Source organism: Sinohyriopsis cumingii, chromosome 9 (assembly GCF_028554795.1).
Source record: "Sinohyriopsis cumingii isolate HCF-2022 chromosome 9, ASM2855479v2, whole genome shotgun sequence".
Lineage (NCBI taxonomy): Eukaryota > Metazoa > Mollusca > Bivalvia > Unionida > Unionidae > Sinohyriopsis > Sinohyriopsis cumingii.
In genome coordinates, this window is record NC_142969.1 from 122,208,967 (window position 1) to 122,222,522 (window position 13,556).

At 35.1% G+C, this 13,556-nt stretch overlaps 1 protein-coding gene across 1 annotated transcript in view; it reads right to left on the reverse strand.

Moving 5' to 3' along the window:
* LOC149792814 (uncharacterized) overlaps window positions 1-13,556 on the reverse strand; it is a 107,742-nt gene that overhangs the window by 49,654 nt on the left and 44,532 nt on the right. The window contains exons 2-6 of the mRNA XM_089971266.1: window positions 7,704-7,779; window positions 6,507-6,833; window positions 5,076-5,197; window positions 4,492-4,812; window positions 700-898 (exon numbers count right to left, since the gene is read on the reverse strand). Of these exons, the coding sequence (XP_089827392.1) occupies window positions 700-898; window positions 4,492-4,812; window positions 5,076-5,197; window positions 6,507-6,833; window positions 7,704-7,764 (1,030 nt within the window). The 5' untranslated portion in view covers window positions 7,765-7,779. The remainder of the gene's footprint in view (window positions 1-699; window positions 899-4,491; window positions 4,813-5,075; window positions 5,198-6,506; window positions 6,834-7,703; window positions 7,780-13,556) is intronic.

Genomic DNA, 13,556 nt, shown 5'->3' on the forward strand with positions numbered 1-13,556 from the left:
AAACAGGGTGGTTCTTTTTCTCTTGTATTTGATTGGATTTCAAGCTGAGATATGTGATCCGTGTCAGGGTCCAGTCAACGTGCTCGCGTACTAATATATCAAGGGTCTCAAACACGCTGCCCGCCAAGCCGTATCCTGTGACCTCCAGAATGATTGGGGTCACAAGGTGTCATGAGAGATAACAAAGGTGGTGCAGCCCTTGGGCCATCGAAAATGCCCTGATGAGGCCCAGGATGGTTTGAGTTTTAAGACCCCTGTAATACGTAGGGACGATGTACGAAGGCTTAGATGACCCAGTAGACATATTAGTCTGACGGCAGTGAAATTATTCTGTGAAATTTGGAACTTTTGAGGATCGTGACTCTACAGCTTTAAGATGAAGAAAGCTCAGAATTACACGCGATTCAATTTTTTAATAAATTTTCTGTCTCTTTACTTTATGTTTTTTTAAATATATGTGTATATTTAAGTATTATACCTGGAATGTTTTGAACATACATATACTGGCCTAGGAATCATCAAATATTTGACCAATCACAAGTAACGTTACTTTAATAATCAAATTCAAACTCACCTTCAAAAGATTATGACTTTCATGCCTGAATCTATCATGATCATAACTGGCTAGGCGTCATGAGGGAGCCAAGTCTGAATCTTTAACAAAATCAATTTAAATGTTCAAAGGATGAAATTCATTACCTTTGGTTTCGACGTATTGATCTATTCTTAAAGCATTCTTCGTGAATGAGAGAGGATGTTGATTATATTCTTTGGATTGGAACATATAGCCGATAAACACATCATATGTCCCATTATATCTCATTTTGCCAGGAAAATATTTGTATACTGCATAGGTGTGAAATCCATCTGATACGAGCACCAACTGGAAGCTGGTCGTCTGAAAACAGAAATAATAATAATTTGTTTGCAATAAATAACAAGAAACTCTCCAACGAAAGCTAGTGTGCTAGTTCTTTGTCTGCATTTGAACGTTTTACAGATTTTTTTGCCAACTTCTAAGTATTTCCTCAGACAAAAAGTTGTGAGTTAATGCATGTGTTTATAACTTTGGCACGTTGATGGGCTGTGGGATAAAATTAAGGAACAGACGTTTCTCCAAGAACTTTATTTGTTTTCTTCCTTAATTTATATATTTTTTCCCAGACTTGTTACCGTACACTATGCCTGCCCACATACTGTTGTTCGAAATGCAGAAATTTGCAAAACAACACAGCATATGTACAAGTAATCAGTTCAAACTCCTACAACAATCAAATATGTAATAAAATTGCAAGCGGTAAATCCAATCGTGTACCTTATATTTCATAACTTTTTGGTCCACGTGGAAAACTTTAAATGTTACAGACATTACCCTTATTTATAGCATTTTCCATTTCTTCATTTAAATAATACCCCTGTAACTGAAATACAATGATACAGTGTAACTGACTTCCATCCACTGTTGCGCCAGTGCGTGCATTGCCAGTCTGAATCATACAGGAACACGAAGATGTTCGGCAATCGATTTCGCCGTTTTCTTTATATAAGGACTATTCTGCTGATGATAATTGAATACCAGTTACACGAACTGAACAAAGATTTATCTGTGACATTCCGTAATAATGCATTATTCAAGATTCGGGTGAAAATGGAATCAATATATGACACACTACGCAGTTCAATTTGCATTTTCAATAAGGAATTTATATTTTCGAAGATTATTTTAAAACATGGTCAGTTTCTATATTTGTCATGAAAGAGCACATGATTCAGTATGTTCTAGGGAATTCTCATGGACATACAACTTGGCAGTGGCCTCGCTAGTGGGGTGCAAATTTTACAGAGCACACACTGCTCGGTCTAGTCGGATTTCATAAGCGGATAACCGATCATAGTTAAATACATGACTAGCAGGCACAGCAGTGGCGTCGCTAGGGGGATGCGGGGGGTGCGGACTGCACCGGGTGACACCATCAGAGGGGGTGACACCAAAATGACATTACTAAGGATTCTGTATGGTCTGTTACGGAAGGAGGACCATGGGGGTGACACCATGAGCTACCGCACTGGGTGACACCAACCCGAGTGACGCCACTGCAACTTGGTTGAAACTGGGTTCATTTGACTATTATTTCAATACAATGCATAGTACAACGACTGTGCTACAACGCAGATACCTCGATTCTTTAATCATGCATTCTATTTCACGCCTTTTTTACGGTCGACATTTGATATTTAGGCAAAGTTTATGTACAAATGAATTATTATGTCATGCAATTATGTTTAAAGGTATTAAGAAAAGATTAAGCAGGTGATATTGAGAGAATGTGACGCATAGCCCAATGCCCATAAGTTACGCCCCAACACAGATGTATATATTTGCACAGGGATGCTGCTATTAAAAATACAACATTAGAAAAGCATATACTTGTAGACTGGAGCCTATAGGACTCGCGGTACTAATTCAGTTCCCATAGTAAACCTATGCAAACATCATGATATTAAAAATTCAATAACTTAAAATTGTTAAATGTTCATGATCAAACTTATATTTATCAGTATAGATGAGACCCGGATGTCAGTTTCTGTGTATAGGAAAGGATATAAGCCGCGGCATTTTCTGGACCTGAATGTGTTTGAAACATGTGCTTTCAATTCCGCACCAAAGAGTCAGGTGCTAATTTTAGTAATGAGTGTTCCAAACTCAAGACTGTTAAAGGAATGAAATTCCATCAATAAAATAATGTCGCTATTTTTTTCACTTACAACTAGGATAAGCTCTCAAAAGATTATTTTTCCTACAACATAACTTACATTATTAATCAATCCTAGTCAGCCTAACCAATATATACTCCATTTCCAGGCTGGTTCCCATTTTTCCATACCATTAGTACCGTGTGTCCTATATTCACCCTTGATTTTCTTGACAGCCCTAGGAATAGTAGTTCAATACATAAGTAAGCAATGTGCATAGTCCTGCTTGTCAAAGATTACATTTGTGAATATTACATTATATTGCAAGTTCATCTTCACCTAAAGACCAATGGTGCATTTCAGGCAACATTTAAATATTTGAGCTTTATTTAAGAAAATAAAAAAAAATATAAAATAAAGCTGGCTAATAAGAATCGTCTATTTTAATATCACCGTTTATCGCTCTTTAATTTAATGCTGAAATATTTTACCAGCCTTGTCATATTATGTAATTAATGAGTAAAAAGGTCAAGGTGACCATCTATATGTACATATATTATTACAGAAAAAGAGATTTAAATGATAGAAATTACCTAAATTCCCCCCCCCAAGACATATACTTTAAAACTAAAGTAAAGTAGACATAAGTCTATTAAAATGCAAAATATGAAGTTTCAAAACATTCACTGAAAGAAATTAGAGGAATGCAAAGTCATGAGAGGTCTTCACCATTAAGCATGGTGGAAAAGAGCTCAGTGATCATATCTGAAGCATTATGTATCAAATCACAACTAGGAAATATCATATTGCTTACTGTAATTACTCTGTAAATGGTAAATTGTATAAATTTTATATATGCATCATTTAGATATAAACCAATGTGCTAAACACTCCACCTAACATAGTCAAATCTACACTGTTCCCCTTCCCCCTTTCTAGGCAACAGTTGATATATCTGAATACGCGTTTAATATCCTACTTAAAATCATTGTTGTTTACAAAATGTATTAATTTTGCTTGTTATCCACAAATAGAAAAATATGATTGCATTTATAGTAAAGTAAATTGCACTTGCATATGTGGAGACACTGTGTATTGCTGTGGCTGTCTATAGGACTCACGGTGCTAATTCAGTTCCCATAGTAAACCTATGCAAACACCATGATATTAAACATTCAATAACTTAAAATGTTTAAGTGCTCATGATCAAATCTATATTTATCAGTATAGATGAGACCCGGAAGTCAGCTTCTGTGTAGAGGAAAGGATATGAGCCAGGGTATTTTCTGGACCTGCATATGTTTAAAATATGTGCTTTCAACTCCGCACCAAAGAGTCAGGTGCTCATTTTAGTAATGAGTGTTCCAAACTCAAAAGTGTTAAAGGACTGAAATTCCATCAATAAAACAATGTCTCTATTTTTTTCCCACTTACAACATTGATAACCTCACAAAAGATTCTTTTTCCTACAACATAACTAACATTATTAACCAATCCTGGTCAGCCTAACCCATATATACTCTATTTTAGGTTCACCCATTTCCAGGCTGGTTCCCATTTTTCGATACAATTAGTACCGTGTGTCCTATATTATATGTTTGGGGCTTGTGCCTGACATGCTATTTCTTATTATCTCACTACCACCAGCTTAAACTTCTTTCCTTGCAAACACATGTGAAAGATATGCTTTATATATTGATCGGCCAAATCTAAATGGAGAGCATGAAAATATAGTTCATTTGTGCGATTACTTGATTTTTATTTTATTACACCTTGAGGGGTTTGAGAGCATCTTACCCTGTTGGAGATCCATCCATCTGCATCGCCGTAGTGCTCGCCCTTGTCCCACGTGACGATTAGTAGAGTCTGAATGGTGAAAATCGATCTTCTCGTCAATCGTGTTATTAACGCTTCTGCTGTTTTGACATTGTTCACGTTCATATCGGTTCCATTTCGGCCGGTGTTGTATAGTTGATAATACGCAGCACCGGTTCCGTATCTAAAGTCTATATCTGCATGATACGGTGCTAGCAAAGAGAGCCCCTCCTTTGCTGCTAAAACTGATGGGGTATAAGCCGTATAACTGCCATTGAATGAAACTACTCCGTTTGTACAAACCTATTATGATAATCAGAAGATAAACAGCATGGTATTAGCAATACACAAAGCAAAAAAAAAAGTTTATTAACGGCAAAGAGATCGATTTTCAAGTCTCTTATTTATTTAAATATGCCACAGTAGATATCTTGTCTTGGATTGCAAACAATGTATTCTTTCCTAATATATTGCAAATATTGAACTCTCTCAAATAGTTCAAATCATCAAATAGAAATATGACCATGAATAATTATAATTTGTACAGTTGTATAACAAACACTTACATAAATGTCCTTGTATCTGGTTCCAAATATCGGTATTGGCGTTATTGAAAGTAATATGCAATAATCATCATATCTGCCAATCACCGAATCTCCATATTGTATGCCATACTCAAAATTATATTCTGAAATAATAAAAAAATATATTCAAATTAAACTGATCTTGTGTCCAAATTTTAGTTATAATTTTGCCTTCAAATCAGTCGATGTTTCCGTTTTTCATGGAAAGAAGACTGTTTTTTTTAAATAAGAGTAATTTGTTCCATCTATCGATAATCCGAGAATTAAAACAAATAATATAGTTACACAGATATTTTAATTTAAAAAATCTTACTATTAGACATTCTTGTCGTTGAAAACACATACTTTCTTATTACTCCTTCAAATTAAATACGATATAGTTTACAAACAAGGTAGATGCACTGTTCAGTCTTCGAAGGCTTACTAGTAAACGAAGACTATTAGTATAAACAATAACTGGTGTTCTTTTCACGCATTCACTCATTCACTAAAGTTTATGCACACAGAGGAGCGCAGTACATTGTGCAGCAATAAGATTTGAATTATCTAATAGTCAAAGAACAATTTATAATGAATCATCGTATCTTCATCGTCTGACCGATTGGATATTATATGACCCAAATACGTATAACTGTTGACATATGCAAGAGCATGGCCGTTAAGAAGCAGATGGCAAGTTGAATGAAATTGACTGAAAAACCCTGTATACAGCATTTTTTTTATATTTTATATGATATCATTCTCACGTGTAATGTTCAAATATATCCAATAATTTCCTTAAACCTGCAATAGACGGAGTTAACACTGACGTATCCTCAGCACAACTAAAACTATGAAGAAAGAACACATTTGGTGTCAAACGTATCCCCGTGTAACACTGAACCATTAAATCATCATTTGTATATATTAAATAACAAAGATGAAAGAACACCCCCATACCTCACCATACTGGTTACACATAAAGAATTACCCAACGCATATCGAACTTTTTTGGCTACATGTAGATGGGTATCTGAGTATCGAGAAACGTTTTAAACAGTATCCAATGACTGACACTATCAAATGTTTAACTAGCGTCTAAAAAAAATGATGCTAATGAAGGGCAACTATATTCTATGTATTAGTTGACAGTTTCATTAAGGGCATAGAGACACAAGTCTCTCGAATACCCAACTGACTATCAGAAATTGTTACATTACATCGCTGTAGTACAATACATTGCAAATATCCAAATTATAGGATATCATCCAAACTTCTATAAAAGTAATCATATTTCAGTTTCGCATAATTTCTAGGTGCCAAAAAGAAGAATAAATGTGCTCTTCATACCGTCTGCATTGAATAATTCTATAATTCTCAGGAACATAACAATTCTGTTTTATCTGGCAAAAAAATGAGACTTTGTGATGATACCTCCATTAATAAACTGTCTGGCAGTAGTGGCAACGCCCAGTGGAGACACGGTGTTACTTCCTTGAGGGCTATGAGCAGGTGTATGCCAAGTGGTTTGTCGACCACCAGCGGCTGCGTGCGTAATGTTGCCGACTATGGTAAATACAGACCGTGGAATCGTGGTGCCAGCAGGAGCAAGACTTGTTGGAAGGCTTATTGTAGTATCTCTAACAACGTCTGCTGAAAGTGTTGCTCTGTGTGATGAATTCGCCTGGTTCGTGCAACGTGTTTGATGACTGTCGGTACCAAGGACGCATGCTCGCTGACATGTCTCTGTGGTAGGTTTGACTGTAAAACAATATTTGTCAAATGAGAGAGGCGGATAAGCATAATTAAATTTTATAGTGGTCTGTCGCCTAGAGTAAATAACATGCACACAATCTCGTGCTATTTTAAACTTTTCATGTACTAATCCATTGCTACTTGTACGCGACAAGCCTGACAGTCCGTGCAGTGCTAATTTTAATGCAAACAAATCGATATCAAATTTGATCTGCAGTTATCTAATCTTACCTCCTGGGTTTAAATGTGGTCACAAAGTAGAGCTGATAAACCTAGAATAATGAATAATGAGCTTATTACCCGAAGATAAAATGCATTCTCGTGTGCTTAAAATGTAAAACAATGACAGTTATTCATGCATTGATTCATGCCAGTAGATTCTGCCCAAACTGACGGCACGACCCAATGTGACATTATATTGGAAGTTGCACCAACAACAGGTATATGCATCTTTCACATGCAAACTGTGACTCGCTTTCTCCTTTTTCAGTCTTTCGTCGCTATAAAGTGGGAAACAAAACACCCTAACTGCCACTATTCGTAGACTTTTTTGTTCTAAATAAACTTTAAAACTTATTTTTTTAAAATTGCAATCAATGGAAAACACTAGAAACTTTTTACATATCCATATCTTAGTCACAATTTTCGATTTAAATTTATTTCTGACAATCAATGAAACCAATTGCTTACAATAAGAGCAAAATATGTTAAAATAAGCGTAAACTACTGTTGAATAAACTCATACTCGACGATGATTTGTGAAGAGGCTGGTATAAGAATCTTAATGTCATTTATTTGCAATTTACCAAAGCAACTAATGGACTGACAAACATATAAAAGATAGATACACAGACAAATAGATACGTAGATACATACCTGCCAATGCTACAAACACTGCATAAGTTACCGGAAAAAATGCTGCCAGTTTCTTTATCATCTTAGTGTCTTCCTTCTGTAACATTAAATTTTGTATCTAATAATTATACTTCATTTTCTTATTGATATTTTGTTTTTAAAAATCAGTATGGCATGGCAAAGAAAATGTTTGAATTTTGGAAGCATAAACGACATTTTCAGAATAAAGTTAATAGGTAGCAAAATGCAGATAATGTGGAAAGGGGTGTTTTTCCTCAAAATAAGTGGTCTAGCCCTGCTTTCTAAAAACACGCTTGAATTCTCCCCCCAAACAGATCATCTATTCCTTGAGGTTTTGCTTTGTTTAGAAATGTGTTCAAGTAGCTGTCATGAAACTCGGCAAACTTGTGTCTGCTTTTCTAAATTTAAGATATTGCCAACCATTCTATTTGTCAACTCTTCTTTGGCTGTAATTAACGTAGTTGGGGTCATTACGAAGAAAATACAGATTTGATTTTGGTAAGGACATGCAAATTTTGCTGTAGTAAGGTATCTTAAACCCCTACTGTAACTGTCACAGTCTCATAAAAAGTTTCCATAAATATCAACTATATAAATAAAGTCTAAAAAAAGAGAAGAATGAATATTAAAAAGTAGTTCAAAGACACGAAAAAGTAGAAAAGTAAAATGGATAATAACATTAGGATGATGATGACGACGAAAGAGCCTGGGTTAACCGTAACTGTTAGTGTTTGATTATTGAGACATACTAATATGGTGACGTCCAATATCATTTTCTTTCGTAAATATTAACCCGAGCCGTAATCCTTTCCCGTATTAACTTCGATGATTCATATACATAACTACTTTTTACAAGTTGTAGTTCAGACCTCCACGCCCCTTTACCCCGCCCTCATCTACCGGTATTGTATGAATTTTCTGCGAAAGAAACGAATAGATTTTAATGGAATAAAAATGCTGAAAACATATGTTCTGCCGTCTGGTCGCTTGACACGAATTTGACATTCTTTTATAAAAACCAAACTTTGGCTTTAGTAGATAAAATCTTTGATCTGATCTCCAGAATATTCTATATGTGTGCACGAAGTCAGTGTACTGTTTTGAATCAGAAGAAGATTGTCCTAGGAATTTACGTTTTCCTCTCCGGTTTATCTTTAAATGCAAGAATTACAGGAATTTCATTTCACTCTGCTTCACTGAATTGGTCAGTATACATATAATACCACGAAGTACTATGGCTCACACAAAAACTATGATCAAGTTAAATTTTAGTTGGGGCAATTACACTGAAAGGTTTTGCATCCAATGTTGATCATTTAATGAGTAAAACCAGTCGTTGGTTACTTTTCAAAAAAAAATGGCAGCTAAACGTAAGTAAATAGAAGAGACAACGTTATGAAGGCAAATTAGAATCAAAGTGGAATATACAAATCGTTATCGAAGTATCCTCTTCCCGTATATCTGTTTCTCCAGGTTTTGTTGAACATAACCATGCAAATTGCACGTGATGTTAAGTACACTGGTATTATGTACAAATGAAGACGAGAATATGTAGGACCCATTTTTGTGACGAACATTTTCAACATTCCCATCTCTCTCTCTCTCTCTCTCTCTCTCTCTCTCTGCCATTTGCATTTTTCAAAACAGACATCATAATGTATCATAAAACTGATCAAAGACACAGTTATCTATCAACCTTTACAAAATATGAAATAAATTCAATTTAATAGCCATCAATACCATTTCATCAACGTCCACTCCGATAAAAAGTCCTTAGCAAGGTTAAATCTTGCCACTTTGGATCCAGAACCGTCATATAAGTACTCATACTTGAATATCAAGAATTAATTTTTTTGGTGAGACTGACTTTATTTAGAAATATTTGGAGAGAACATGCCGACGTTGAAAACAAGCTTGGATTGTCATTGTCTTGGATATCAACGTTTAGACTGAGTGACAGCAGATTCAAATCAAAAGCCTCAAATAAGATTTGCGCTTGCAGCATGTGAAGATATTTAAAGCAAATCAAAAAGCTGACGCGGTATGAGCAAATAAAGCTCAAACATGAGAGTATGACTTTGATAACGCTTTGTGAATGCGTGGTCTGATAAGGTAGAACATTTGGAAGTTGTGATTCTTTGGACGGATAAAAAATGTACGTTAACGCATTCAAGGGCATGCTATATTTCAAAGTACAAGAATTATTATTAAGTTTGGAACGGTGGTTCACTGTTGGTGAATATACCATGTGGGATGGAATCATTGTTTAGGGAGACGAAATCATAGCAAGATTTTCAGACGGTATTCATGGCACTTATGGTTGGGGTCAGGTCAGCTCCATGCTTTCGTAGAAAACTCCTAATTATCCTAAGGAAGCTTTAGGGATAACTCCCTGTGAATATGACTATCTGTAGCGACATCAACAGTGTTATAATGATCGTTTTTGCAGATGATCTTAGAATTCAAATCAGCACCCGCAAAAAATCATTAGAAACTTTTTCATTTAATTAAAGCTTCATGTTGATATGACGATTTGTTCTGAAGGAAGAGGGCTGTTCAAGACAACCATTATGGTGAGGAGATCTTAAATCAAACAGGCTCCATTTTCATCAGGGACAAAAATGAAAATAAGATCCATTCAGTAGTATTGATAACATTTTCAAGATGGTAACCAGAGCTAACATGTCGTATGTCAAAGGGACACCATTTTCATTAGGGCTAACTAAACCTCTGAATGACAAGTTCTAAATATGACTTTCTTCCAAGTGGTTTAAGAGTAGTATTAATAACAAACAAATAAAAATGGATAATGTTCCCCGGGTGATGGAGACCGGAAAGAGTACACATGACTGCCTTATAACTGAATTCGGTGTGCGATCCGTAGTACCAAAAAAGCCAGAGCCTACATATCAAGCCCACTATGAAAGCATTGGTGTGAAACTTGTTACCTTGACCCGGTGGTCAAATGATGAGATCGAGCAAGCTGCTGCATCAATTATATTAGTTTCATAATAATTTTTTTAATATATAGCAAACCCGGTCCATAGGATAAGGAAACATTAACAAATGAAAATGAAAAAATGTTAAACAATATCTTAACGCAAATTTTCTATGACAGTGACCTTGACCTGACGATCGAAGTGATGACAACTCTCATCTCAGCCTCAGTTTTATTAGCTTTTTAATTATTAATGCCAAGTATTATGGGAGTCTTAGGAAATATTGCAAATGGAGAACGTTATACAAAGCCTTTGGACAAATTTTCTATGACTGGAACATTAAAAGAGGCCTGCGCGCATGTTGCAGAATGATTCATGCCAAGTGTTATGGGAATTATCAAGACAATATATGTAAATAAACCACTTTAACCTAAACTTTAAGAAACTATTACCGACGTCGACGCTAGCAGATATGTGACTATTCTCGCTTTATAATAACAGTTATGCCATTGTCCTGTGTACCTCTTGACAAAAATGACTTTAGTAAAAATAAATGTATATCAAGAGAGACACATATATTAAATATAATTTATTTTATGCTAAACAGTGAATTACTTGATTTTCTAATTAAAATAATATTGATATTTCACTGTAATGAAAAAAAAAACCAATATTTTTTCACTACAGGAACTACTTTTTTGGGTCAGAACATACTTAACTCCCTTTGATTTTCTGTCAGTGAAATACAATTATACATTGACGAATTACTTGTGGTTGTTTTCTTATTAACAATCCCTGTCTGTTATCCTTGAAACTTGCAGTTTGTTATTCTAGAAATATCAGTTAATTGTTATCATTCTGATGTGGAACTAATTTTGTGCACAGGTACGTATAGCACAGCAGAACATGTACGGTAAACAGCTGACATTACCGTAAGAAATCTGCTAATTTACTGTCACAAACTTTAGGTAGCCAACGTATGTGAGCATAAAATAAAAAGAATATTTGCTTGAAACGAGTGAATAACGGATACATTTCATCTCGTGGGTGAAAAACTCTAGTATTTTCATTCGTGGCTTCGCCATTCGTGAAAATACTGAGTTTTTCATCCACTCGATGAAATATATCCGTTATTCACTCGTTTCAAGCAAATATCCTCTATATATTTAAATAATGCTTTCGCGCGGACACACTTGGATATTATGGAGATTGACAACATCCAAGAGACATTTATCTAATAATTTAGTCCTTTTAAACGGTTTTACATATCAATAAATCGTTATTCTTACCTTTTCGTATTAATCTTGCATCGGCATGATTGCAGGACAGTTTTGAAACTAGTTACACAGCAGTCCTTTTAAGATAACGGTACATGTTCAATATATGTACCCTTGCTTCATTACATATGATTGTTATCAGTCTAAGCTGGAAGATAAAGGGTCATGCCCGTACCTGATAACATTTTATTGTGATGTTGTTTCTCTACATCAGTCTAAATTTTGTATAGGCATAATCATTCAGATTCAACATTGTACCGTAGTTTCATACATTGCTTATGTATACCTTTATTCTAGTAATTTTAGTTTACCCCATTCGTAAAGTGATATTTTAATAAAGAAAATACATAAATGAAACAATTATATATATATATATATATATATATATATATATATATATATATATATATATGTGTGTGTGTGTGTGTGTGTGTGTGTGTGTGTGTGTGTGTGTGTTTGTGTGTGTGGTGTGTATATATATATATATATATATATATATATATATATATATATATATATATATATATATATATATATATATATATATATATATATATATATATATATTCTCTGAATATAGATGTGTAAAGAAACAAATAATTTCCTACCTAAGTAGAAGAAATTAAAGCCGTTCTTCACACGTGGAGCACATTTTTCGAGGGCTTATGACGGCATATTACCTTTTCCACGGCCATTACATGTACATTATTCATCAAAACACTGATATTTCCAGCACAATAGGTTAGGGAAGAGTGCGTGGAATTCTATACTTTATAACACTTGAACACCGGCATCTAAGGCAGCAGATAGGTGAAGCTGAAATTTATATCATGTCTTCACTGCACAATATTCTTAGAAACCTTTTTACCATTCTCTCCTGTGAAAGTGGCACTCGCATGTATCCACTTGTTAACAAAGAGTGTGCCACAGCTACAGTTTCTTCCTACATATCCATCATAGATTTTGTACACAAGATCAGTGATTAAACGGATCACACAACATATTTTAATACAGAAACCTTGCAATATATTCAGGTTCTGCGCTGGACTAAAATCGCTGGAGCAAAGTGGATTCTCTCCCCTACCTGAATTGCTCCAAATGGTTGGACGATCAGGATTAGTGACTTCAGAGACGTATGCATTTGGAGTGTTATAACGATCGCTTAAGCAGCAGAGGGGGTGAACAGACCGAAACTAAAATAGTACTGAATAGACAAAAACAGTTTCGGTTTACTTATTTCGACGATAAACCTTTCCATGTAGACCATAGAATAAAAAAAAATATCCCTGAACGTCGAATAATTTCTCTCGGAGAGACTCTTTGACGACCCGGGAAATGCAATAACATCCTCCCGCTGACGTTCTTGGTTTACTTTAATAAATCTGAAACTATTTCCGTGCGTGGTCGTCATTGACACGGTCGGTCGGTCCAGCCCCCCCCCCCCCCCTGCTGCTCTGGGAAATGAGTTTCCAAGGAAAAACATTTTTATGTTAACGGAATTAAATCATTGATAAATAAATAATGGCAAATATCGGAGAAGCACTCACAACTAGATTGGCACGACAACGACTAGCCGCGATTAAAAAATTTCTTCCGGTTCGTGATTCCGTCAAAGAAAAATTAAAAGCAAGACAAGA